The 22,890-nt window shown below is 47.7% G+C and overlaps 1 protein-coding gene across 1 annotated transcript in view; it reads left to right on the top strand.

Moving 5' to 3' along the window:
• The window catches only part of LAD1 (ladinin 1), a 48,563-nt gene that overhangs the window by 4,279 nt on the left and 21,394 nt on the right, over positions 1–22,890 (top strand). The window contains exons 2-9 of the mRNA XM_049858101.1: positions 13,034–13,201; positions 14,550–15,558; positions 16,072–16,176; positions 17,017–17,060; positions 18,386–18,458; positions 18,574–18,711; positions 19,049–19,135; positions 19,417–19,491. Coding sequence (XP_049714058.1) covers positions 13,034–13,201; positions 14,550–15,558; positions 16,072–16,176; positions 17,017–17,060; positions 18,386–18,458; positions 18,574–18,711; positions 19,049–19,135; positions 19,417–19,491 — 1,699 coding nt within the window. The remainder of the gene's footprint in view (positions 1–13,033; positions 13,202–14,549; positions 15,559–16,071; positions 16,177–17,016; positions 17,061–18,385; positions 18,459–18,573; positions 18,712–19,048; positions 19,136–19,416; positions 19,492–22,890) is intronic.

Raw genomic sequence — 22,890 nt, 5'->3', positions numbered from 1 at the left:
CATAGTGACCCTATAGGACAGAGTAGAACTGCTCCATAGGGTTTCCAAGGCTGTAATCTTTACGGAAGCAAACTGCTGGATCTTTCTCCCACAGAGCAGCTGGTGGGTTCAAACTGCTGACCTTTTGGTTAATAGCCAAGCACTTAACCGCTGCCTCACCAGGGCTCTGGCGCTACAGTGATCAGCATATTGGCCACTGGGTTTCCCCCAAACCTTTGCTCTCCCAGGCTGCACCATGAGCTCCAGCCTATCCTGGCGAGGGGAATCCCACACCTTCAGAGGCTAAAGATGTGCCCCTTCCCTGGCCTATTCCACTGTCAGGCTTAACCTCCCAGGAAGGTGGCTCCTGGCTTGGTTCAGGGCTGGCCCATCCAGGATGGCCTTTTCTGGCAGTTAGTATCATGGTTAAAGGCACGGGTTTTTGAGAGACTGACCCTAGGTCAGAATCTTGGTTCTTAATTTTTTAGCTGTGTTAATCTTGGGGAAGTTATTAACCAATCTAAGCCTCAGTTTCCTCATCTGCCAAATGGGGATAACACCACCTTACCTCACAGGGTAGTTGTGAGGATTAATGCCTCAGTATTTGTAAAACACTTAGACCAGGGCCTGCCATTATAGCAAGCACTTAAATGTTCGTGTTCTCACTTCTTTATCATTGCTCACCATATTCAACAAAAATCTGAGTGCTACCAAATGCTAAGCACTGTTCTAAGAGCTTTGTTTTTGAGGTTTCAACAACTGTCCCTGCTGGAAGTCCCTCCTGACTCTCCTTTCCTATCATTTCCTCATCTTTAGAGGGCAGGAGGTGGGTGGGGTCCGTGGGTGGTGGTAGTAGTGGTGGGAATCTTGTCTTGCCAGGCTGCTAGGGGTGAAGGCAGCCCTGTGAGCAGCAGAGGTGGTGACCACATCTTCTTGGATGAGCTGTAGGGTTTGGGTGTTAGGCCAGGGGACACTCAAGGACACCTGGGCCTCACCTTCTGTGGCTCTGGTCCTGGGAGACCCCTCAGGGCTAGGGCTGGCCTTGGATGTGAGTCATTTCCGAGGAGCCCGGCTCTGACTGATCATATACCATATATGGCCCCACTGGAGGACAAACAAGTAACTATTTCCTCGGGGCTGAGACGGGAGAGTGTGGGGACCATGTTGCTCAGGATCAAGGAATCTTGAAGGCTCGGCCCAGCCCAGCCGTGGGTATCGCCAGAGAGAGGAGCAGCAGCTTTATGGGCTACTTTCCCTAGCATATGGATCCTTCAGCTTCGGAGGGCAAGAGCAGTTCCCAAACTTTGAACTAGGGTCGGGGGCCTCTCCAGAGGAGGAGAGGATTGAAAACCTAGCCTCAGATCAAAGCCAGCAGAAGCTGGAGTTCCTAAGTCTGAATAAGGAAAAGTTGGGGTATCACCGCCTGGCTCATAGAGGCAGGACTTCAGTCTTTGTGTGGTGAATGAACAAATGAATGATCAGTCCAAAAACACGTGGAGCTCACAGGTGTCCTGTGAAGGCCCAGGGGAGTCTTGCTCAAGTTCATGGTTAAGGCCGTGGGGAGAGAACTTTGATCAGGGCCCATCTCCATCTCCAGCAAGGTGGAGCAGAGATGTGACTGAAGCAGGAGGAACTGATGTTCCCATCAAAAAGAGCTCTTTATGGTCACAATAGAGAAGCTCTGGAATGTTCCTTTCCAAAGGCACCTCCTTTCCTGTGGGTGATGGCAGGTACTCACTGCCCCTTGGCCAAGAGATGGGCAGCTTGCCTTTGGGGGCCTCAAGATTTCCTCCCCACTTGGTGCTCACTCTTGTCAAGGTGAGGTTTGGTGACTTCCCAGGGTGGAGGAGGCCCCTGCCTACCGAAAGTTGACATTTATGCTTGTTCATCCCCCATTTGCTGGTTCCTGTTGTATGCTAGGCGCCATGCTGGGTCCTAGAGAGAAAGATACCCTGTCCTTCCTCCAGGGCTTCTTTACAGTTTCTTTTCAGACCTCTCATACCCTCTTCACTCGCCTTTGTTCGCCCATCTTTTTTAAAAAAGAGCAAAACCTAAGATCTGTGGATTTATGGCACATAAACTATACCTGGAAACCCTGGTGGCGTAGTGGTTAAGTGCTACGGCTGCTAACCAAGAGGTCAGCAGTTCGAATCTGCCAGGCGCTCCTTGGAAACTCTACGGGGCAGCTCTACCCTGTCCTATAGGGTCACTATGCGATGGAACCGACTCGATGGCAGTGGGTTTGGTTTTTTAAACTATACCTCGGCTTTCCTTGAGTCCACATTCACCTCTAGCTACTGCCCCATTTTATCTGCTTTCCTTCTCGGTGAATCTTCTGAAAACAGTTGTGGGTAGTCGCTAACTCCCCTTTCCTGGCTCCCATTCTCTCCTCCCCAGGTCAGGCTTCAGCCCACCTACCGAAGCTGCTCTCCATAGGTGACCAGGGACCTCTGTACCGTTAAATCCATGCCCAGTGCTCTGTCCTGACCTTCTTCACCCTCACGGAGGCCCTCACTCCTCTCCCCAGGTCAACAATCTACCCTGCTTTTCCTCCATCTCCCTGGCTGCTACCTCTTGATCTCCTTTGCTCCTTACTGGTTTCTTCTCCTCACTCTGGATGTGTCAGAGACAGAACTCTGAGTTTCCCTCTCCCCACTGCCATCCTGGGTCCCTGGGTGGTGTAAATGGTTTGCTCTTGGCTACTAACTGGAAGGTTGGTGGTTTGAACACACCCAGCAGTGCCACGGAAGAAAACCCTGGAGATTTGCTTCCATAAAGATTACAGCTAATGGGGGAAGCCTGTCAGCATCCTGCCCCCCCTGGAGTGTGAACCCCAGCTGCTAATAGAATCTGGTGCACACAACTATCACCACTACTTCTCGAGGTGGATAGGTGTTAGGGTGCGGCACACACTTGATGACCCAAAATCAGATTGTACTCAAGAATAGTGAATAGACTCAGGCATATATATCTGGCAACAGCCCAAACCAGCTGGTAATAGGTCATAAGTAAGTCAAGGGCTACAACAAACAAGACAGCACAATCTAGTAGCCCATCCACGTATATTGAAAGAAAACAAAACAAGATAAGACTCAGTGAGCAAGTACAGAATAAATCACTACTATATCTTAGCGATGGCTCAGAGACAGCAGTCCATATCAAACCACATAAAGAAGCAGACCATGACAGCTTCTACAGCCCCCCAAACAAAAGAATCAAAATCTTTCCCAAATGAAGATACAATCCTGGAATTATCAGATACAGAATATAAAAAACTAATTTACAGAATGCTTCAAGACATCAGGAATGACCTCAGAAATGAAATAAGGCAAACTGCAGAAAAAGCCAAGGAACAGACTGATAAAACAGTTGAAGAACTCAAAAAGATTATTCAAGAACATAGTGGAAAAATTAATAAGTTGCAAGAATCCATAGAGAGACAACATTCAGAAATCCAAAAGATTAACAATAAAATTACAGAATTAGACAACGCAATAGGAAGTCAGAGGAGCAGACTTGAGCAATTAGAATGCAGAGTGGGAAATCTGGAGGACCAGCAAATTAACACCAACATAGCTGAAAAAAAATCAGATAAAAGAATTAAAAAAAATGAAGAAACCCTAAGAATCATGTGGGACTCTATCAAGAAGGATAACTTGCGTGTGATTGGAGTCCCAGAACAGGGAGGGAGGACAGAAAACACAGAGAAAATAGCTGAACATCTGCTGACAGAAAACTTCCCTGACATCATGAAAGACGAAAGGATATCTATCCAAGATGCTCATCCAACCCCATTTAAGATTGATCCAAAAAGAAAAACACCAAGACATATTATCATCAAACTTGCCAAAACCAAGATAAAGAGAAAATTTTAAAAGCAGCCAGGGAGAAAAGAAAGGTCTCTTTCAAGGGAGAATCAATAAGAATAAGTTCAGACTACTCAGCAGAAACCATGCAGGCAAGAAGGCAATGGGATGACATATACAGAGCACTGAAGGAGAAAAACTGCCAGCCAAGGATCATATATCCAGCAAAACTCTCTCTGAAATATGAAGGCGAAATTAAGATATTTACAGATAAACACAAGCTTAGAGAATTTGCAAAAACCAAACCAAAGCTACAAGAAATACTAAAGGAAATTGTTTGGTCAGAAAACCAATAATATCAGATACCAGCACAACACAAGCTCACAGAACAGAACATCCTGATATCAACTCAAATAGGAAAATCACAAAAACAAATTAAGATTAATTAAAAAAAAAAAAACGCTCAAAACAGGGAATCATTGAAGTCAATATGTAAAAGATCACAATAATAAAAAAGAGGGACTAAATACAGGTGGCATAGAACTGCCATATGGAGAGGGATACAAGGCGATATAGGACAATACAAGTTAGGTTTTTACTTAGAAAAATAGGGGTAAATATTAAGGTAACCACAAAGAGGTATAACAACTCCATAAATCAAAATAAAAGCCAAGAAAAATGTAATGACTCAACAAACATAAAGTCAAATATTATGAAAATGAGGATCTCACAATTTACAAAGAAAAACGTCTCAGCACAAAAAAGTAAGTGGAAAAATGAAATTGTCAACAACACACATAAAAAGGCATCAAAATGACAACACTGAACACTTGCTTATCTATAATTACGCTGAATGTAAATGGACTAAATGCACCAATAAAGAGACAGAGAGTCTCGGACTGGATAAAGAAACACGATCCGTCTATATGCTGCCTACAAGAGACACACCTTAGACTTAGAGACACAAACTAAAACTCAAAGGATGGAAAACAATATATCAAGCAAACAATAAGCAAAAAAGAAGAGGAGTAGCAATATAAATTTCTGACAAAATAGACTTTAAAGTTAAATGCACCACAAAGGATAAAATGGACAAATGATAAAAGGGACAATTGATCAGGAAGATCTAACCATATTAAATATTTACACACCCAATGACAGGGCTGCAAGATACATAAATCAAATTTTAACAGAACTGAAAAGTGAGATAGATGCCTCCACAATTACAGTAGGAGATTTCAACACACCATTTTCGGAGAAGGACAGGACATCCAGTAAGAAGCTCAATAGAGACACGAAAGACCTAATTACAACAATCAACCAACTTGACCTCATTGACTTATACAGAACTCTCCACCCAACTGCTGCAAAGTATACTTTTTTTTCTAGCGCACATGGAACATTCTCTAGAATAGACCACATATTAGGTCATAAAACAAACCTTTGCAGAATCCAAAACATCGAAATATTACAAAGCATCTTCGCAGACCACAAGGCAATAAAAGTAGAAATCAATAACAGAAAAACTAGGGAAAAGAAATTAAATACTTGGAAACTGAACAATACCCTCCTGAAAAAAGACTGGGTTATAGAAGACATCAAGGAGGTAATAAGGAAATTCATAGAATGCAACGAGAATGAAAATACTTCCTATCAAAACCTCTGGGACACAGCAAAAGCAGTGCTCAGAGGCCAATTTATATCGATAAATGCACACATACAAAAAGAAGAAAGAGCCAAAAGCAGAGAACTGTCCCTACAACTTGAACAAATAGAAAGTGAGCAACAAAAGAATCCATCAGGCACCAGAAGAAAACAAATAATAAAAATTAGAGCTGAACTAAATGAATTAGAGAACAGAAAAATAATTGAAAGAATTAACAAAGCCAAAAGCTGGTTCTTTGAAAAAATTAACAAAATCGATAAACCGTTGGCCAGACTGACAAAAGAAATACAGGAAAGGAGACAAATAACCCGAATAAGAAACGAGAAGGGCCACATCACAACAGACCCAACTGAAATTAAAAGAATCATATCAGATTATTACGAAAAATTGTACTCTAACAAATTTGCAAACCTAGAAGAAATGGATGAATTCCTGGAAAAACACTACCTACCTAAATTAACACAATCAGAAGTAGAACAACTAAATAGACCCATAACAAAAAAAGAGATTGAAACGGTAATCAAAAAACTCCCAACAAAAAAAAGCCCTGGCCCGGATGGCTATGCTGCAGAGTTCTACCAAACTTTCAGAGAAGAGATAACACCACTACTACTAAAGGTATTTCAAAGCATAGAAGATGACGGAATACTACCCAACTCATTCTATGAAGCCACCATCTCCCTGATACCAAAACCAGGTAAAGACATCACAAAAAAAGAAAATTACAGACCTATATCCCTCATGAACATAGATGCAAAAATCCTCAACAAAATTCTGGCCAATAGAATTCAACAACATATCAAAAAAATAATTCACCACGACCAAGTGGGATTTATACCAGGTATGCAAGGCTGGTTTAATATTAGAAAAACCATTAATGTAATCCACCATATAAATAAAACAAAAGACAAAAACCACATGATCTTATCAATTGATGCAGAAAAGTCATTTGACAAAGTCCAACACCCATTTATGATAAAAACTCTTACCAAAATAAGAATTGAAGGAAAATTCCTCAACATAATAAAGGGCATCTATGCAAAGCCAACAGCCAACATCACTCTAAATGGAGAGAGCCTGAAAGCATTTCCCTTGAGAACAGGAACCAGACAAGGATGCCCTTTATCACTGCTCTTATTCAACATAGTGCTAGAAGTCCTAGCCAGAGCAATTAGGCTAGACAAAGAAATAAAGGCATCCAGATTGGCAAAGAGGAAGTCAAATTATCTCTATTTGCAGATGACATGATCTTATATGCAGAAAACCCCAAGGAATCCTCCAGAAAACTACTGAAACTAATAGAAGAGTTTGGTAGAGTCTCAGGTTATAAGATAAACATACAAAAATCACTTGGATTCTTCTACATCAACAAAAAGAACATCGAAGAGGAAATAACCAAATCAATACCATTCACAGTAGCCCCCAAGAAGATAAGATACTTAGGAATAAATCTTACCAAGGATGTAAAAGACCTATACAAAGATAACTACAAAGCTCTACTACAAGAAATTCAAAAGGACATACTTAAGTGGAAAAACGTACCTTGCTCATGGATAGGAAGACTTAACATAGTAAAAATGTCTATTCTACCAAAAGCCATCTATACATACAATGCACTTCCGATCCAAATTCCAATGTCATTTTTTAAGGTGATAGAGAAACAAATCACTAACTTCATATGGAAGGGAAAGAAGCCTCGGATAAGCAAAGCATTACTGAAAAAGAAGAAGAAAGTGGGAGGCCTCACTCTACCTGATTTCAGAAGCTATTATACAGCCACAGTAGTCAAAACAGCCTGGTACTGGTACAACAACAGACACATAGACCAGTGGAACAGAATTGAGAACCCAGATATAAATCCATCCACATATGAGCAGCTGATATTTGACAAAGGCCCAGTGTGAATTAATTGGGGAAAAGATAGTCTTTTTAACAAATGGTGCTGGCATAACTGGATATCCATTTGCAAAAAAATGAAACAGGACCCATACCTCACACCATGCACAAAAACTAACTCCAAGTGGATCAAAGACCTAAACATAAAGACTAAAACGATAAAGATCATGGAAGAAAAAATAGGGACAACCTTAGGAGCCCTAATACAAGGCATAAACAGAATATAAAACATTACCAAAAATGACGAAGAGAAACCAGATAACTGGGAGCTCCTAAAAATCAAACACCTATGCTCATCTAAAGACTTCACCAAAAGAGTAAAAAGACCACCTACAGACTGGGAAAGAATTTTCAGCTCTGACATCTCCGACCAGCGCCTGATCTCTAAAATCTATATGATTCTGTCAAAACTCAACCACAAAAAGACAAACAACCCAATCGAGAAGTGGGCAAAGGATATGAACACACACTTCACTAAAGAAGATATTCAGGCAGCTAACAGATACATGAGAAAATGCTCTCCATCATTAGCCATTAGAGAAATGGAAATTAAAACTATGATGAGATTCCATCTCACTCCAACAAGGCTGGCATTAATCCAAAAAACACAAAATAATAAATGTTGGAGAGGCTGCAGAGAGATTGGAACTCTTATACACTGCCACTGCTGGTGGGAATGTAAAATGGTACAACCACTTTGGAAATCTATCTGGCGTTATCTTAAACAGTTAGAAATAGAACTACCATACAACCCAGAAATCCCACTCCTCGGAATATAGCCTAGAGAAATAAGAGCCTTCACACAAACAGATATATGCACACCCATGTTTATTGCAGCTCTGTTTACAATAGCAAAAAGCTGGAAGCAACCAAGGTGTCCATCAACGGATGAATGGCTAAATAAATTGTGGTATATTCACACAATGGAATACTACGCATCGATAAAGAACAGTGAGGAATCTGTGAAACATTTCATAACATGCAGGAACCTGGAAGGCATTATGCTGAGTGAAATTAGTGAGAGGCAAAAGGACAAATATTGTATAAGACCACTATTATAAGATCTTGAGAAATAGTATAAACTGAGAAGAACACATCCTTTTGTGGTTACGAGACGGGGAGGGGGGAGAGGGTTATTTACTGATTAGTTAGCAGATAAGAACTACTTTAGGTGAAGGGAAGGACAATACTCAATACAGGGAAGGTCAGCTCAACTGGACTGGACCAAAAGCAAAGAAGTTTCCGGGATAAACTGAATGCTTCAAAGGTCAGCGGAGCAAGGGCGGGGGTTTGGGGACTATGGCTTAAGGGGACTTCTAAGTCAATTGGCAAAATAATTCTATTATGAAAACATTCTGCATCCCACTTTGAAATGTGGCGTCTGGGGTCTTAAATGCTAACAAGCGGCCAACTAAGATGCATCCATTGGTCTCAACCCACCTGGATCAAAGGAGAATGAAGAACACCAAGGTCAACTATGAGCCCAAGAGACAGAAAGGGCCACATGAACCAGAGACCTACATCATCCTGAGACCAGAAGAACTAGTTGGTGCCCGGCTACAATCGATGACTGCCCTGACAGGGAGCACAACAGAGAACCCCTGAGGGAGCAGGAGATCAGTGGGATGCAGACCCCAAATTCTCATAAAAAGACCATACTTAGTGGTCTGACTGAGACTAGAGGAATCCTGGCGGTCATGGTCCCCAAACCTTCTGTTGGCAGAGGACAGGAACCATTCCCGAAGACAACTCATCAGACATGAAAGGGACTGGACAGTAGGTAGGAGATAGATGCTGATGAAGAGTGATCTAATTATATCAGGTGGACACTTGAGACTGTGTTGGCATCTCCTGTCTGGAGGGGGGATGGGAGGATAGAGAGAGATGGAAGCTGGCAAAATTGTCACGAAAGGAGAGACTGGAAGGGCTGACTCATTAGGAGGAGAGCAAGTGGGAGTACGGAGTAAGGTGTATGTAAAGTTGTATGTGACAATCTGACTTGATTTGTAAACGTTCACTTGAAGCTCAATAAAAGTTAATGAAAAAAAAAAAAAGATTACAGCTAAGAAATCCCTGTGGGGTAGTTCTACTCTGTACCACATGGGGGCACCATGGGTTGGAATTGACTCATGACAGTGGTCTGAGTTTTGGTTTTTACTGCCACCCTAACATCACACCAACCTCCCTCTCCTGGCCTTTCCCATCTTACTAATAGCAGCACCAGGAATGGCTTAGGGCAAGAACCTGGGAGCTTTCCTTGATTCTTTTCTCCTCAACTCCCCCCGCCCCGCCCCACCCCAAATCTAATCCATCAGCAAACCCTGCTGGCTTTACCTTCAAAATATGCCCCACACCAACCACTTTCCCTGTCTCCACTGTTCCCACCCCAGCTCAAGCGACCATAGCTCTCGCCTGGGCCATTGTGGGAGCTTCCTGACAGGTTTTCCTCCTCCTCTCAATTTTTTCCCCACACAGCAGCTAGAGAGATCTTAAAAATATAAATCCTGTCCTGTCATTCCTCTGTGTCAGACTTTCCAGTGGCTCTCCAGTTCACTTAGAGTAAAATCCAAATTCTTTTATCTGCTTTACAGGGCCCTCTGCTTGGGCCTTGCCTCCCTGTCCAACCTCACCGCAGGCCAGACTCCCCCCACATGGCTTACCCTCTGTGCCCTGAATTCGCTGCCAGCTCAGCTCATTTACACACAGGGCCTTGCACTTGCTGTTCCCTCCTCCTGGAACACTCTGCTGCCTCCTTCTCATGAACCAGGTCTCCTCAGGGAGGCCTTCCCCCACTCTGTCACCCTCTCTCATGTCACCTTGTTCCATTGTCCTTGTGCCACTTATTCGAAGTCATTCTGTTCATGTGTTTGTTTCCTTGTTCATTGTCTGCCTCTCTACCCACCCCAGATACGTGCTTCATGAAGGGAGGAACCCTGTTGGTCTTGTTCTCCACTATATCCTAGCCCCTGGATTCATGTCTGGCACATAGTAGCTGCTCACACAGCATTTGTTTCATGAATGTAGGGCAAACAAGGGTGATGCTTGGACCTAGGGGGGAAAAAAAATCGGAGCCATTGTGGGGTTTTTCCTCATTTTAGGAAGGAAAACTGAGGAAGAGAAGGGAAGTGACTTTCCCAAGGGCAGGAGGACTAGAAACCAGACTCTCTTATACAAGTCTTACAAAAGACTCCCATAGATGTATTTTATGTGCAAATCAACTTATAAAACTTGTGGTTTTATGTAATTTTTCCTCAGAAATATGTCTTCTTAAATCAAGGCACGGTTGCATGGTGAGACCTTTCAGGAAGGGAGAGGCCCAGTAGAAAGAGGGCTGGGCAACTGGAAAGGAGAACAGAGTGGAGAGTTTAGCGCCTGACAGTGGCAATAGGAGTCCGCTGCACTAACTCTGGGAGAGAAGAAGGGGCCATTTCTAGAATCTTCCAATATGGGTCCTAGTCAGAGGGATGCTGCACAGAAGGCTTATCCTGCTGACCTTCACAGCCTACCACTCTGCTGCTGGAACCCTCTCTCACCTCTGTGTGAAGTACAGCCTCCTCACCCCTAACACACTCTGTATCTGACCTCCTTCTGACCTCCTAGACTTGCTTAGTCCACTCTTCTGCTTGGGTTTCTCCCCAACCCCCCTCACATGTGTTGAAATCCTGTTCATCCTCTGAGATCCAGCCCAGGTTCAGTCTCTTCCAGGAGCCTTTCCTGATCATCTTGGCCCCCCAGTAACCATTCTTTCATTCTCCGGAGCAATTGCAGCACCTCAGTGGGGTTAGTTATTGGTGTACGTCCCTCTCTTTCTCATTAGACTGTACGTGTCTCAGGGCAGGGAGCCTGCCTTGTTCTGTGAACACCCACGGTTGCTGACCTGGTGCTGGCCCATTGCAGTTGCTTTTTGGTTAGATTGGGAGGTTGGGTGGATGGAAGGGAAGGTGGGCTGGTGAGCAGGTGGATAAGTATGAATGGATGGTTGGAAATGGGTAGGGACATGGGAAGGTGGCTGGGTGATGAGTGTTTGGATTGATAAGTAGCTGGATGTATAGATGGGTGAGTGAAGGAGTAGATGGATGGGTTGGTGGGTGGTTGATCACAGGACTGAAGGTGACTGGGGACAGGAACCAGAAGTAGGGTGTGTAGGGTCTCCTTGCTCCAGAACAGGTGAAAGAAGCTCAAAGAGTGAAGAGAAGATGAATTGGAAAATTTTTTTTTTTTTTTAGTGTACCTGGTCTTATTTGTGAGTCTCCGTCTCCCAAGCTGAGAAATTCCACAGGGAATTGAGTAACTCTAAGGAAGTTTCTCTGTGATTGTCCATTGAGAGATATTATCTAAAAATCCCAGGGCTGAAATGAGAAAAAGACTTGTCAAGTTCATCTACCTGTTTTAGGCAGAACGATGCCCACCCACTCACATTCTTAGTCACCTCCGGAGAGGGAGGCCCTATGTTCCCACTCATCAATGTGTTCTAGATCCGGAGTAAAGTCCAAGCCAGTGGTTCTCATCTGGGGTGATTTCACCCCCAGGGGACATTGAGCAATGTTTGAAAATATTTTTGGTTGTCACGATTGGGCAGTGCTATGGGTACCTACTGGGTAGAGTCCAGGGATACTGTTCAACACCCTACAGTGCACAGGACCAAACCAAAAAACCCAAACCCATTGCCATCGAGTCAATTCCAACTCGTAGCAACCCTATAGGACAGAGTAGAACTGCCCTATAGGGTTTAAAAAAAAAAAGGCTGTAAATCTTTACAGAAGTAGACTCCTGTGTGGCTAGTGTGTTTGAACCACGGACCTTTTGGTTAGCAGCGACCACTTAACCACTGCACTGTTAGGGCTCCAATGCACAGGACAGCCCCCCACAAAAAAGAATTCTCCGGCCAAAATGTCAATGGTGCTGAGTTGGAGAAACCCTAGTCTGGCCCAAATCCCTGCAGCTTCAATAGAAATTTAGTAGAAATATCATAGAAATATAACCTGAGCCATATTTGAAATTTTACACTTTCTAGTCGCATCAAAAAATGTAGAAACAGGCCAAATTAATTTTAATAATATTTGATTTACCCCAATATAGCCAAAATATTGTCTAAATTTTATCATTTCAAAATGTAATCAATAGAAAAAATTATTAATGAGATGGTTTACATTCTGTTTTTCGCACTGTCTTTGAAAAACAGTGTGTATTTTACGCTTACAGAAAAACAAAAAACCCCATTGTTGTCGAGTCGATTCATAGCGACCCTATCAGACAGAGTGGGACTGCCCGATAGGGTTTCCAAGGAGTGGCTGGTGGATTCAAACCCCTGACCTTTTGGTTAGCAGCCGAGCTCTTAACCACAGCTCCACCAGGGCTCTTTTATCCATATATATATATATATATATATATATATATATATATATATATATATATATATATATATATATATAAAACCAGTGCCTTTGAGTCGATTCCGACTCATATGAGTATGAGTTTACCCTTATAAAACAAAACAAAACCCCTTATAAAAAAAAAATAGCAGGTCTCAATTCAGGCTAGCCACACTTCAAGTGCTCAACGCCATTATTGGACAGGGCTGGCCTAGGGTCACGTTGTCTGTTCTCCCAGCTCTGCAGAAACCCTGCTTGGGAGTGGCGTTCCATCTCCCCAGGGCTGCCCTGACGTCCCCTCCCTCCCTCCCCAGCCTGGCCAGGCAGAGAACTCTAGAAGACGAGGAGGAGCAGGAGCGGGAGCGCAGGCGGCGCCATCGCAATCTGAGCAGCACCACCACCACCACCGATGACGATGAGGCTCCCCGGCTCACCCAGAACGGAGACCAGCCCCCTGCGGAGAGGTGCTTTGATCGGGTTGGGTGAGAGTGCCATTTCCCGATCTCAGGTGGTGGGGATTGGCTCAGCTGCCCCAGATACACCAAGCCTAACGTATTTGACCCCCCTGGGAATGAGGCTGAAGGGTATGAAGATGAAATTCGAGTTCCTCACCTTCCCCAGAGCCCTCCTCAGCACCACCAGATTCCACCTTTTTATTACAATTGCTATTTGTTGAGCCCCACCATGAGCTATGCTTTGCTGGCATTTTATGGACATAGCTCACTTAATCCTCACAATACCCCTGAGAGAGGTATTATTAACCCATTTTACAGATGGAGTAACCGGGTCGAAGAGTACTTAGGTGACTTGCTGAGATCATACCACTAAAGAATACAGGGCCAGGATTTTCATCCAGATCTATCAGGCTCTGTAGCTCAACTATCTACATAAACCAGGCTACCTCATTTTGACCCTAACGCTCCATAACTAGCTTCTGAGACAAAGAAGGGGGCTGGTCTTGCCACCTAGATTTTAGGGTTAGGAGGGAAATGAAGAAAAAGGCCTGGAATTTACTGAATGCCACCTATGTGCCATGACTGTGCTGGGCAGCCTCCCGGGATGAGTCTCATTCCATCCTCCTAACAAGCCCAGTTTGCAGGTGTGAAAACGTAGGCTCAGACAGTGGGATAACTTGCCTGAAATGGCACCCTATGTGACCCCCAGTTAGTTCTCTTTCCTCTGCAGAACGAAAGGGAGGGATAAGAGGGTGATAAGGAAGGAAAACAATCTCTTTTTGCAGGATGACAAGTGCTATGGGTTTTGGACAACCCTCTCCTGTTGCTCTTGCTCCCTTGGGTCCCCTAGAGAAGGGAGATTAGGTTCTAAGTCCTGGAATGCACCAACTCCTGTGGCTGCCACCTAGTCCTGGCTGCACCCACACGATTGACAAGCATGCTGGATAGTGCACTGGGCTTTACTCTCAGCTCCACCACTAATTAGCTGTGTGACCTCTGACAAATCCCTGAACCGCTCTGATCTTGATCCAGGCTCTAAAGGGCAGGGATTGTACTTATTCCTTTGACTCCACAGTGTCCACACAGGGCCTGGGAGATTTAAAAGTAGGTGCTCAATCAGTGTTTTTTAATTGAGTATGAACATGGAATGATTATAGAGGCTTATAAATAAACTTTTTCTTTAAAAAACATGGAGAGTTTTGTTCAAATATCAACTTGGAAGTTCAATATATAGAGCAGATAAAAGGGATCCAGGGCCCCACTTCCTCACCCCCTCCTTGGCGAATCTGGAGGTATCTCTGTTGAGTCAGGTACACCCCAGGGTACCTCCCACCTCTGATATCCTCTGATTCTATCTCCTGCTTTTCTGACTCAGACTGCTGAGCGTGGAGGAAGCAGAGGCCCAGACGCCATCCCCCCAAGCCTCCAGAGATGATGATGAGGACTTCCAGGCCATCCTTAGGACGAGGCAGGAGCGGCAGCAGAGGCGGCAGGTCGTAGAGGCTGCCCAGGCCCTGGGCAGGCCAAGCTGCAACCAGGAGAAGCTGAAGGCAGAGGACAGCAGGGACAGCCCAGGCCCTGGGCAGGCCAAGCCGCAACCTCCAATGCCCAAGAAGGAATTGGACACCCCGCCTCGCCGGAGACTGAGCCGGGAGCAGCGAGGCCCCTGGGCCAGGGAAGAGGAGAGCTTGGTGGGCAGAGAGCCAGGACAGGGGAAGGAAGGGGTCCCAGAGAAGGCCCTGGATCCAGAGAAGACCCCAGTCTCAGAGAAAACCTCCATTCCAGAGAAGATGTTAGCATTCGAGAAGAGATCAGTCTCAGAGAAAAGATCCATCTCTGAGACAGTTCCCACCTCTGAGAAAACACTCGTGTCAGAAAAGACAGCGGTCTCAGAGAAAAGATCCACCTCAGAAAGGAGACTGGTTCCAGAAACCACAAGTGTCTTAGGGAAGACACCAGCTCTGGAGAAGACGCTAGCCCCAGAGAAATCCTCAGTGTCAGAGAAGATAGTGGTCTCAGAGAAAAGATCCATCTCAGAGAAGAAATCGGTTCCAGAAAAAACAAGCATCTCGGAGTTGGCCCCAGAGAAATCTTCAAGCTCGGAAAGGAGACTGGTGCCTGAGAAAGCATCCATCTTTGAGAAGATGCTGGTTGCAGAGAAGACCCTGACCACAGAGACCAAGCAGACCCACAAGAGGGCAGCAGCCTCTGAGCAGCCCCAGGCCCAGGAGCAGCTGACTCCTGGGGGGACCCAACCCACCACCAAGGAGCAAAGAAGAAGGGCCCTCCTTGAGAAGAGTCCCCCTCCCTCTGCCGAGCCAAGAGAGCAGGGGGAGCCAGACTCTCCAACTGTGGCTTCCCGCCTCCCACCCTTCGTACTCCAGGTTGGCAGTCCTCCTGTCTCTCCTACCCTTGAACCCCCTTCCCGGGCAAGCCCGCCACTCTAGCCCTCCTCAGGTGGTCTCTGGTCCCTTGGTGCCTCCAACCTTCAGGCTGGCCTTAGCAGTTTCTTCTCTCCCTTTCTGCTTCCCGCCACTGTCAGAATAGGGGGTGCTGAGCCAGCTGCTGGCAGCTGAAAGGGGCATCAGGTGTGTCACAGGGAGTACTTGGTACCTAGTGCCACATCCGCATCCAGGGCCTGTACTCTAGAACCCTAGCAGACTCTTGGGAAGCCTTGGATCCTTCCAGAAGCTCCCCTGGAAAGTGCTGCCTGGCCTCACAGGGCTGTGTCCCCACCCCCACAGTAGATGCAAAAGGGCAGGAGGCAGGGGAGGAAGCTTGCCCACCCTTCCTCCTGCAGTTCCCGGCATGAGCCAGGCCACATAGGGTCTCCATGGTCAGCCAGGGCCTGATAGGGCCCCATACCTCCTGTTTGACACTCCCCCTACTCCATCCAGGTGAAAATCCCCAGCAAGGAGGAAGAAGCAGACATAACGTCACCTACCCAGGTCACCTACAGCAGCTCCCTCAAACGCTCCAGCCCCAGGACCATCTCCTTTCGGGTGAGAGCCCAGGACACACTTGTCTTTCTAATCTAATCCACTGGAAGGGAAGCCAAGGAAATCAACATCCATTATGGCATAAGGGTCTCAGGTTAGATATAAGGAAGCTCGTTTTGATAGAGAGGGTCTTTGGATTCCCATGAGTGTCCAAGAACAGAAAAGGTTGAATTAGATAAGACAGAACAGGTTAAAGATCCAGAAGGTGGATGTGAACAATCATGAGCAGCTCCACCTAGTGGGAAAGGTCAGAACTGCAGGGAGGAGGCACTCTGCAGTGATAGCGCTGGGCTGCAGGAACCCCCCTCCTGCCTTCCTCCATTCCTGTCCTCACCTGGGAGACTTGCCTAGGAGGGAAGGTAGGAACAGAGAGCAGCAGGGCTCTCCTAGTGCTGTCTGCTCTGTCCCTGCCCCAATCATATAGATTATATGAATTGAGGAGGAGTCTCATCTTGCCTTCTTCCAGTATTTCTTCTTAGTTCTTCTGTTCACTGGGTCATTCATTCATTTGTTTGGCTGACTGTGTGCTGTGCCCCTAATGTGTGCCAGGCCCTGGGGAGGAGGCTGGAGGCGTGATGCTGACTGGTGCCCAGTACCTTGTCCAAGGGTTCATGGGCAGTGGGGAGGCAGACAGGAAAACAGGTGGTTGCAGGGACCCCGAGAAGGGCTGGGGGAGCCCAAGGAGAGGCCAGGTGTTTCCTAGAAAAGCAGTTTGGCCACATATTTCACTGGGCAGGGGCCGAGCAGGAGGAAGTATGCTATGGCTGTCCCCCTCACTTGGGGTGGAAGACCACTGGTTTCCCAGGAGCTCCCACTCACCATCGCCTTTCCTTCTCGTTTCAGATGAGCCCCAGGAAGGACAACTCAGAAACGACCTTTACCCGCAGGTCAGGGGCTGGGAGGAGGCTCTAGCTCTCTTCGGCTTTTTGCCTTCAGATGGCATTTACTGAACATTTGCCCTCTGCCCTCCTTGTGCCAGGCTGTGCTATAGGGCACCTGAGGGAGGGCACAGTCCTTGCTGGGGGCCCCAGATCTGGCAGGGAGACTGGATTAACATGAGTGGCTGAGACCAGATGAGATGGAGCAGGAAGAGATCCAGGAGGGCTTTCTGGAGGAGGCAGGACTTTGGTAGGGGCTCTGAAGCTGGAGGAGGGTTTAGTCTTGGGATGTAGGGGTGGGGAGGGGTAGGAGGGCTTTCCAGGAAGGAGGCTATGAACAGTGTAAGGAAGGGGAAGCCTTGCTTCAGCAGGCCTGGTGTGGGGGCCTGAATAAGCACCCCCATGTCTCCTCATGTTGATGCAAGTCATCTGAGGACTATGCTTTGAAAAAAAAATGAAATAGGACCTGCAAAGCAGTTGGGCTTGTGTTAGGAATTTCATCACCCCATGCTGTATCCACCTGCTGTCTAAACATTTACTGAGGCCCTGCGATGGGGTGCAGGGCCTACAAAGATGAATAGGACACAGTTGCTGCCTTGCAGAGACTCGCAGCCTCAGGAAAGAATCAGACCACCCAACTGGCAAGAGCTGCCCAGCAGGGAGGTGTGGGGACAGGAATAAAAAGGAAGGGCTTGGAGCTCCGTAGTATCTGCAACCCTGTAGCCTGCAAGAGATGGGGACGGAGTCCCAGAGGACTTGATATTCCACATGGGACTTGAAGAGCTGGTGGAAGACTTCTAAATGGAGAGCTAGACGGATGGCATTTTAAGCAGAGGGAACAGAATATGGAATGGCAGAGTGTGAGAAGCATGGTGTGTCTGGTTGGGTGGAACATAGGCACCTGAGAGGTCTGAGCTGGAAGGGCAGCGTGGGATTTGTTGGGTAGAAGTGGTCTGGTGGCAGTGGGGAAAGGAGCTCAGGGAGGCAGACAGGGAAGGTGGGTAGGAGAGACAGTAGTAGAGGGAAAATGAAGGGCAAGGTTCAGGAGACCCTTTTGAGGTGGAAGTGACAGGCTGTGGTGATGGATGTGGGAGGAGAAGGGAGGAGTGGAAGATGTCTGAGGATGTCCAGCTGACGGGACGTGAGGAAAATCATGGGCATCTGTAGATCTTCACCTTGGCCAAGTCGTCACAGACTAGCTCTATGGGAGGCCATATTCTCTTTGCCGAAATGCTGGGGTGGGGTGGGGTGGGGGCTACTCCTTAGCAGTCCTGGTCTCTACGGGGGTGGGGTCCTCACCAGGTGTGTCTCGTCTCTATCTTCTCTTCCTGCAGTGCCAGCATGCGGCTCCCAGCCAGCACAGTCAAGTTAGGAGAGAAGCTGGAGAGATACCACACAGCGATTCAGGTGTGGGGTTGGGGGTCGCTCTTGCAGAGGAGCCGATGAGACCTGATGAGTCGGGTGCGTAGGGCCCTGTGCACCTCACTTGTGTGGCTCAGCAGGTTTTGTTCTCTCTTCCCAGAGATCAGAATCAGTCAAGTCTCCAGGCTCTTCCCGCACAGAGTTCTTTGTGGCTCCTGTGGGTGTAGCCAGCAAACGCCACCTCTTTGAGAAGGAGCTGGCTAGCCAGAGTCGAGTTGAACCAGCCTCTAGCTGGAAGGTGAGGGGCTCAGGCCCAGCTAGGGGTCTGTAGGCTGTTTATGCCTGAGATCTCCAAACCCTGAACCCTGGTCCTAACAGAGTAGAAAACTCTGTATTTTCATATGCCAGTCAACATTGGCAGGCCCTGTCATTGACTTGAGTTGCCACTCATTGTTCCTGAGCCCAAGTCACTTCAGGGTGCCCATCACCCCCTGAGGGAAGGGAGATGTCCCAGATATGTACGGCTGGACGTATGTGGGAAAGAGGTAGAGTCCTATCCATGTTCCAGGGCCTTTGAAAATCCCCTGGCTGTTGTCAGCAGCCCCAAAATCTGAGATGGAAGGCTCTCTTTTTAGGAGAACTTGAAGCTTTCAGGGGTTGTGACATCAAGGCTCAACCTGTGGGTCAGCAGGACCCAGGAGTCCGGAGAGCAGGATGCTGAGGTAACTTGTCTCTCTCCATTGTCTCATTGTGGGCCTTTTAATGGTGGAATGGTCTAGTCCGGAGAACAATTGAATCATTCCAGGATTGGAGACAGTGGAGAGGGGGAGGGATGTGGATGGAACTATGCGTCAGAAGAAGGCAACAGAGAGGAGAGGTGGGCTGGGGGCCCTTCACCCCTCCAGGAAGAAGGAGAATGTCCTAGGTAGGGATCATGGGGGATCCTGAGCCCCTCCAGAGCCCTGACTTAGTCCCTGGTGTCCACCCTGGTGCTGCCATTCAGGAGGTGCAGAAAGAGTCGGCAGCCACCAAGAAGACCCAGTGGAGAAAGAAATTAGACACCTCCCTGGATGCTGAGGTGAGGGGAGCAGGGAGGCCAGGCCCTGGCGGAGGGGGCCTTGGTTGGCTGGGGTGGTGGTGGGAGACTTTACACACTCAGCTGCATGCACATGGTCATTGGGACAATTACACAGTTCAAAGACCCAGAATATCCCCCCTCCAGTCCTGTTCCTGCTCTCTCATTGACTGGACCCAACCTGGAGAACACTTGCTCGAATCCCTTGGCTGGCTCTGCTTCCTTACAGCTCAGCAAACCAGCAGACCTTGGGTCTGGCCCAGCCTGGGGGTGGGTCTTAAGAAAAGGGATGCCTTCCTGTCCAGAGACCCCCTTCCCCCTCCCAGTTCTAGGGACCCCCTTCCCTGTTCTAATGCACCTTTACCCCACAGGTGTGATGAGTCTTGCCAAGATGAATCTGCAAGCCTGTGTCTCAAGGGTCTGCCCTTGTGCCAGCCCTGCCTCCTGCAGCAGCATCTCTGCCTGTCATGGCCCTGCTCCCTTCCTTTCTGCCTCTATACCTGCCTGGCCACGGCCCCTGGGGCCAGGAATGTCAGGGAGATGCAGCCAGCTCCCTCCCACCAGCCTCTGGGGGCAGGTCTGCCCTGGCACCTTCTTGTCCTACTGCAGGCACAGCCAATCCTTGGGGCTGCCAGGCAGGACCCAGTGTCAGCCCAGGGCACAGCACTGACACACATCAGCACTATGGGCCTCAAGTCCTGTCCAGAGGTGTCCCCTCCTTCCTGCTCACCTCGAGGATCAGGGTAGTGCCATCTTTCAGGAACTCTAGGGTTACCTGCTTCATCTTCCCCAGCAGGTACCTGTGATGTCTCTCCCTTACTGAGGCCCGGGCTACTCACCCCCATCCTGGGCCTGCTCCCAGCCTGCTGAGGCTGGATTGTGAAGGAGGTGCAGTACATCGTCCACGTGTCCCATCTCCCTGCTCTGTCTTCTCCTGGCTTCCCTGACCTGCTGCCTTGGCCAAGAGCCCAGTGCCTTTATGTGCTCAGGAAGGATCTGATAAACTCATTCACTCTCAGGTGTAAATGACTGGTGATACCTTGGAAATAGGCTCCTTCCTGAAGGCTTTGCTTTCGAACAGGAGCCATCTGCTGTGTGCGTGAAGAGGGTTGTTTTATGTCTTGACTTGGTTAGGGGCTCATTTTCCCAGTCTCCCTCTTCTCATGTTAAAGTGGGCTTGACACAGTGGTCTTAATATGGCAATTTGAGGGGTCAGAACTTTCAGATACAGTGCCAAGTCGGCTGCCACCACCCCCTCATTCTCTCAAAGGACAGTCTTCCGTCTCCTCAACACCATGGCCCATGTGAGCTTGGAGAATGCTGAGGCTCCTGAGCATCTAGGCCAAACCAAACTAAAAAAGCCAGTCTGATGCCCTATCCAATCCCTTTAATGGTATAGTTAAAAACTTTTTTTTTTCCTTTTAATCATTAGAATGCTTAATCCTGATGGACTGCCCTGGCTTTACCCAGAACCAAGTGGGGGTGGGGGCAGGTTCAGAGCCCTGCCTCCCCCCACCCCCCCGCAATGCCTGGGGCACTCCAGGGCATCTGAGAGCACAGCTCTGAAGGGCATCACCAGGTCCCAGGTCCCTAAGCTTGTTGGACAGAAGCAGCCAACCCAGGGTAGCTAGCCTTACCCCAGCCCTTATGATTTGGAGCAAGGACTCCTGCCCTGGATCCGATGGTCCGGGAACATAAGGGCCAAAAGCCCCCATCTGCGGAGAACTCCCTGGTCCCTAGAAGCAGCCTGGAGCCCCCAGGCTTGCCCATCTCTAGCTGGTGAGCCTCCTATGGCTGGTCCCCTGTGTCTGCTCTGTGCCCGGAGGCCCTGCCCAATGCCCCCCTCCCTACCAGGGCTAGAGCATTTGCAAGCATGCCACCCCTGTAGTTGAGAGTTTGAGGACAAAGCCCAAGGCGGGGCAGAGGCACGGATGGGTACCGGCCAGAAATGCTGGAGATCTAAACGTCTGCTCTGGAGATCTGAACTACTGTTCTGGTCCTGCTGGAAACTCAGGCTGTGACCCTGGACAGAGCATTTCCCTTCTCCCAGCCACAGGGTTCAACCAGATGACCCCTAACGACCTTTGAATGCTCATGTTCTATGATATGAAACAACTCCCTGGCAGGGTAACTCTTTGGAAACCCAGTGGGCAAAAACTGTCCCCACATAGACTTCTCTTTAGGAGGGGCTCCTGGAAGCCTTCCTTAGGGAGCCCAGGAGGGGTCCCAGGTGCTCGCTTGGTTCTGGATGTCTGGGGCCATTCCAGCAGCTGCTGTCTCAGGGTGGTGGAGCCTTTGTGCCTGCACATGCCCTCCCTGGGGTGCTCATTGTGGGCAGGCTGCTGGACAGAACTTCTCCCTTATATTCATGCATCCAACGCATGAGGACCCTGCCCTTGTTTTTGTCAACGAGGTAGCTAATAAGCAAGGAAACAAGTGCATGCATGAGGTCATTTCAGCTCATTTTTTGTCATGCATTTGAGCCCTACAATGTGCTGGTGTTGGGGACCATTAGGGTTCTCCAGAGAAACAAATCCAATAGGAGATCTATCTATCTGGAGAGATAGAGAGAGGAGTCTCTGGGTGGTACAAATGGTTAACATGCTCAGCTGCTAAGTGAAAGGTTGGAGGTTCAAGTCCACCCAGAGGTACCTCAGAAGAAAGTCCTGGCTATCTCCTTATGACATGGGGTTGCCATGAGCTGGAGTCAAACTTGATGGCAACTGGTGCAGGTGATCTATATACATGAATGGGCGGCAGGACTTCATCTCACGTGCTTTGGACATGTTATCAGGAAGGACCAGCCCCTAGAGAAGGACACCGTACTTGGTAAAGCAGAGGGTCAGCGAAAAAGAGCAAGACTGTCAACGAGATGGATTGACACAGTGGCTGCAACAGTGGGCTCAGACAACGAGCTCATGGGGCTGGCACAGCGTCGGGCGGTGTTTTGTTCTGTTGTACATACGGTTGCTGTGAGTCAGGACCGTCTTAATGGCACCTAACAACAACAATGTATATGTGTGTGTGTGTGTGTGTGTGTATGACAGAGAGAGAGAAATGGATGTATCTCATGTGATTGCGGGGGCTGGCACGTCAGAAATCCCACAGGGCAGGGAGCATGCTGGAAACTGGCAGTTTCTATGTTATAGTTTTGAGGCAAAATTCCTTCTTTGGGAAACCTCAGTTTTTGCTCTAAGCCCTTCAACTGGTTGGATGAGGCCCACTCACAAGGGTAACCTGCTTTACTTGGAGTCAACTGTAAATGTTAATCCCATCTACAAAATAACCTTCGCAACATCTAGTGTTTGACCAAACAAACGGGCACCATAGCTCAGCTGAGTTGAGACATAAAATTAACCATCACAGGGACATACATATCCTCCCATGAAACCCCCTGGGCCC

The sequence above is a fragment of the Elephas maximus genome, chromosome 18 (assembly GCF_024166365.1).
Source record: "Elephas maximus indicus isolate mEleMax1 chromosome 18, mEleMax1 primary haplotype, whole genome shotgun sequence".
NCBI lineage: Eukaryota > Metazoa > Chordata > Mammalia > Proboscidea > Elephantidae > Elephas > Elephas maximus.
Note: the sequence above shows the minus strand (reverse complement) of the source record. Positions and strands in the feature narration are given on the sequence as shown.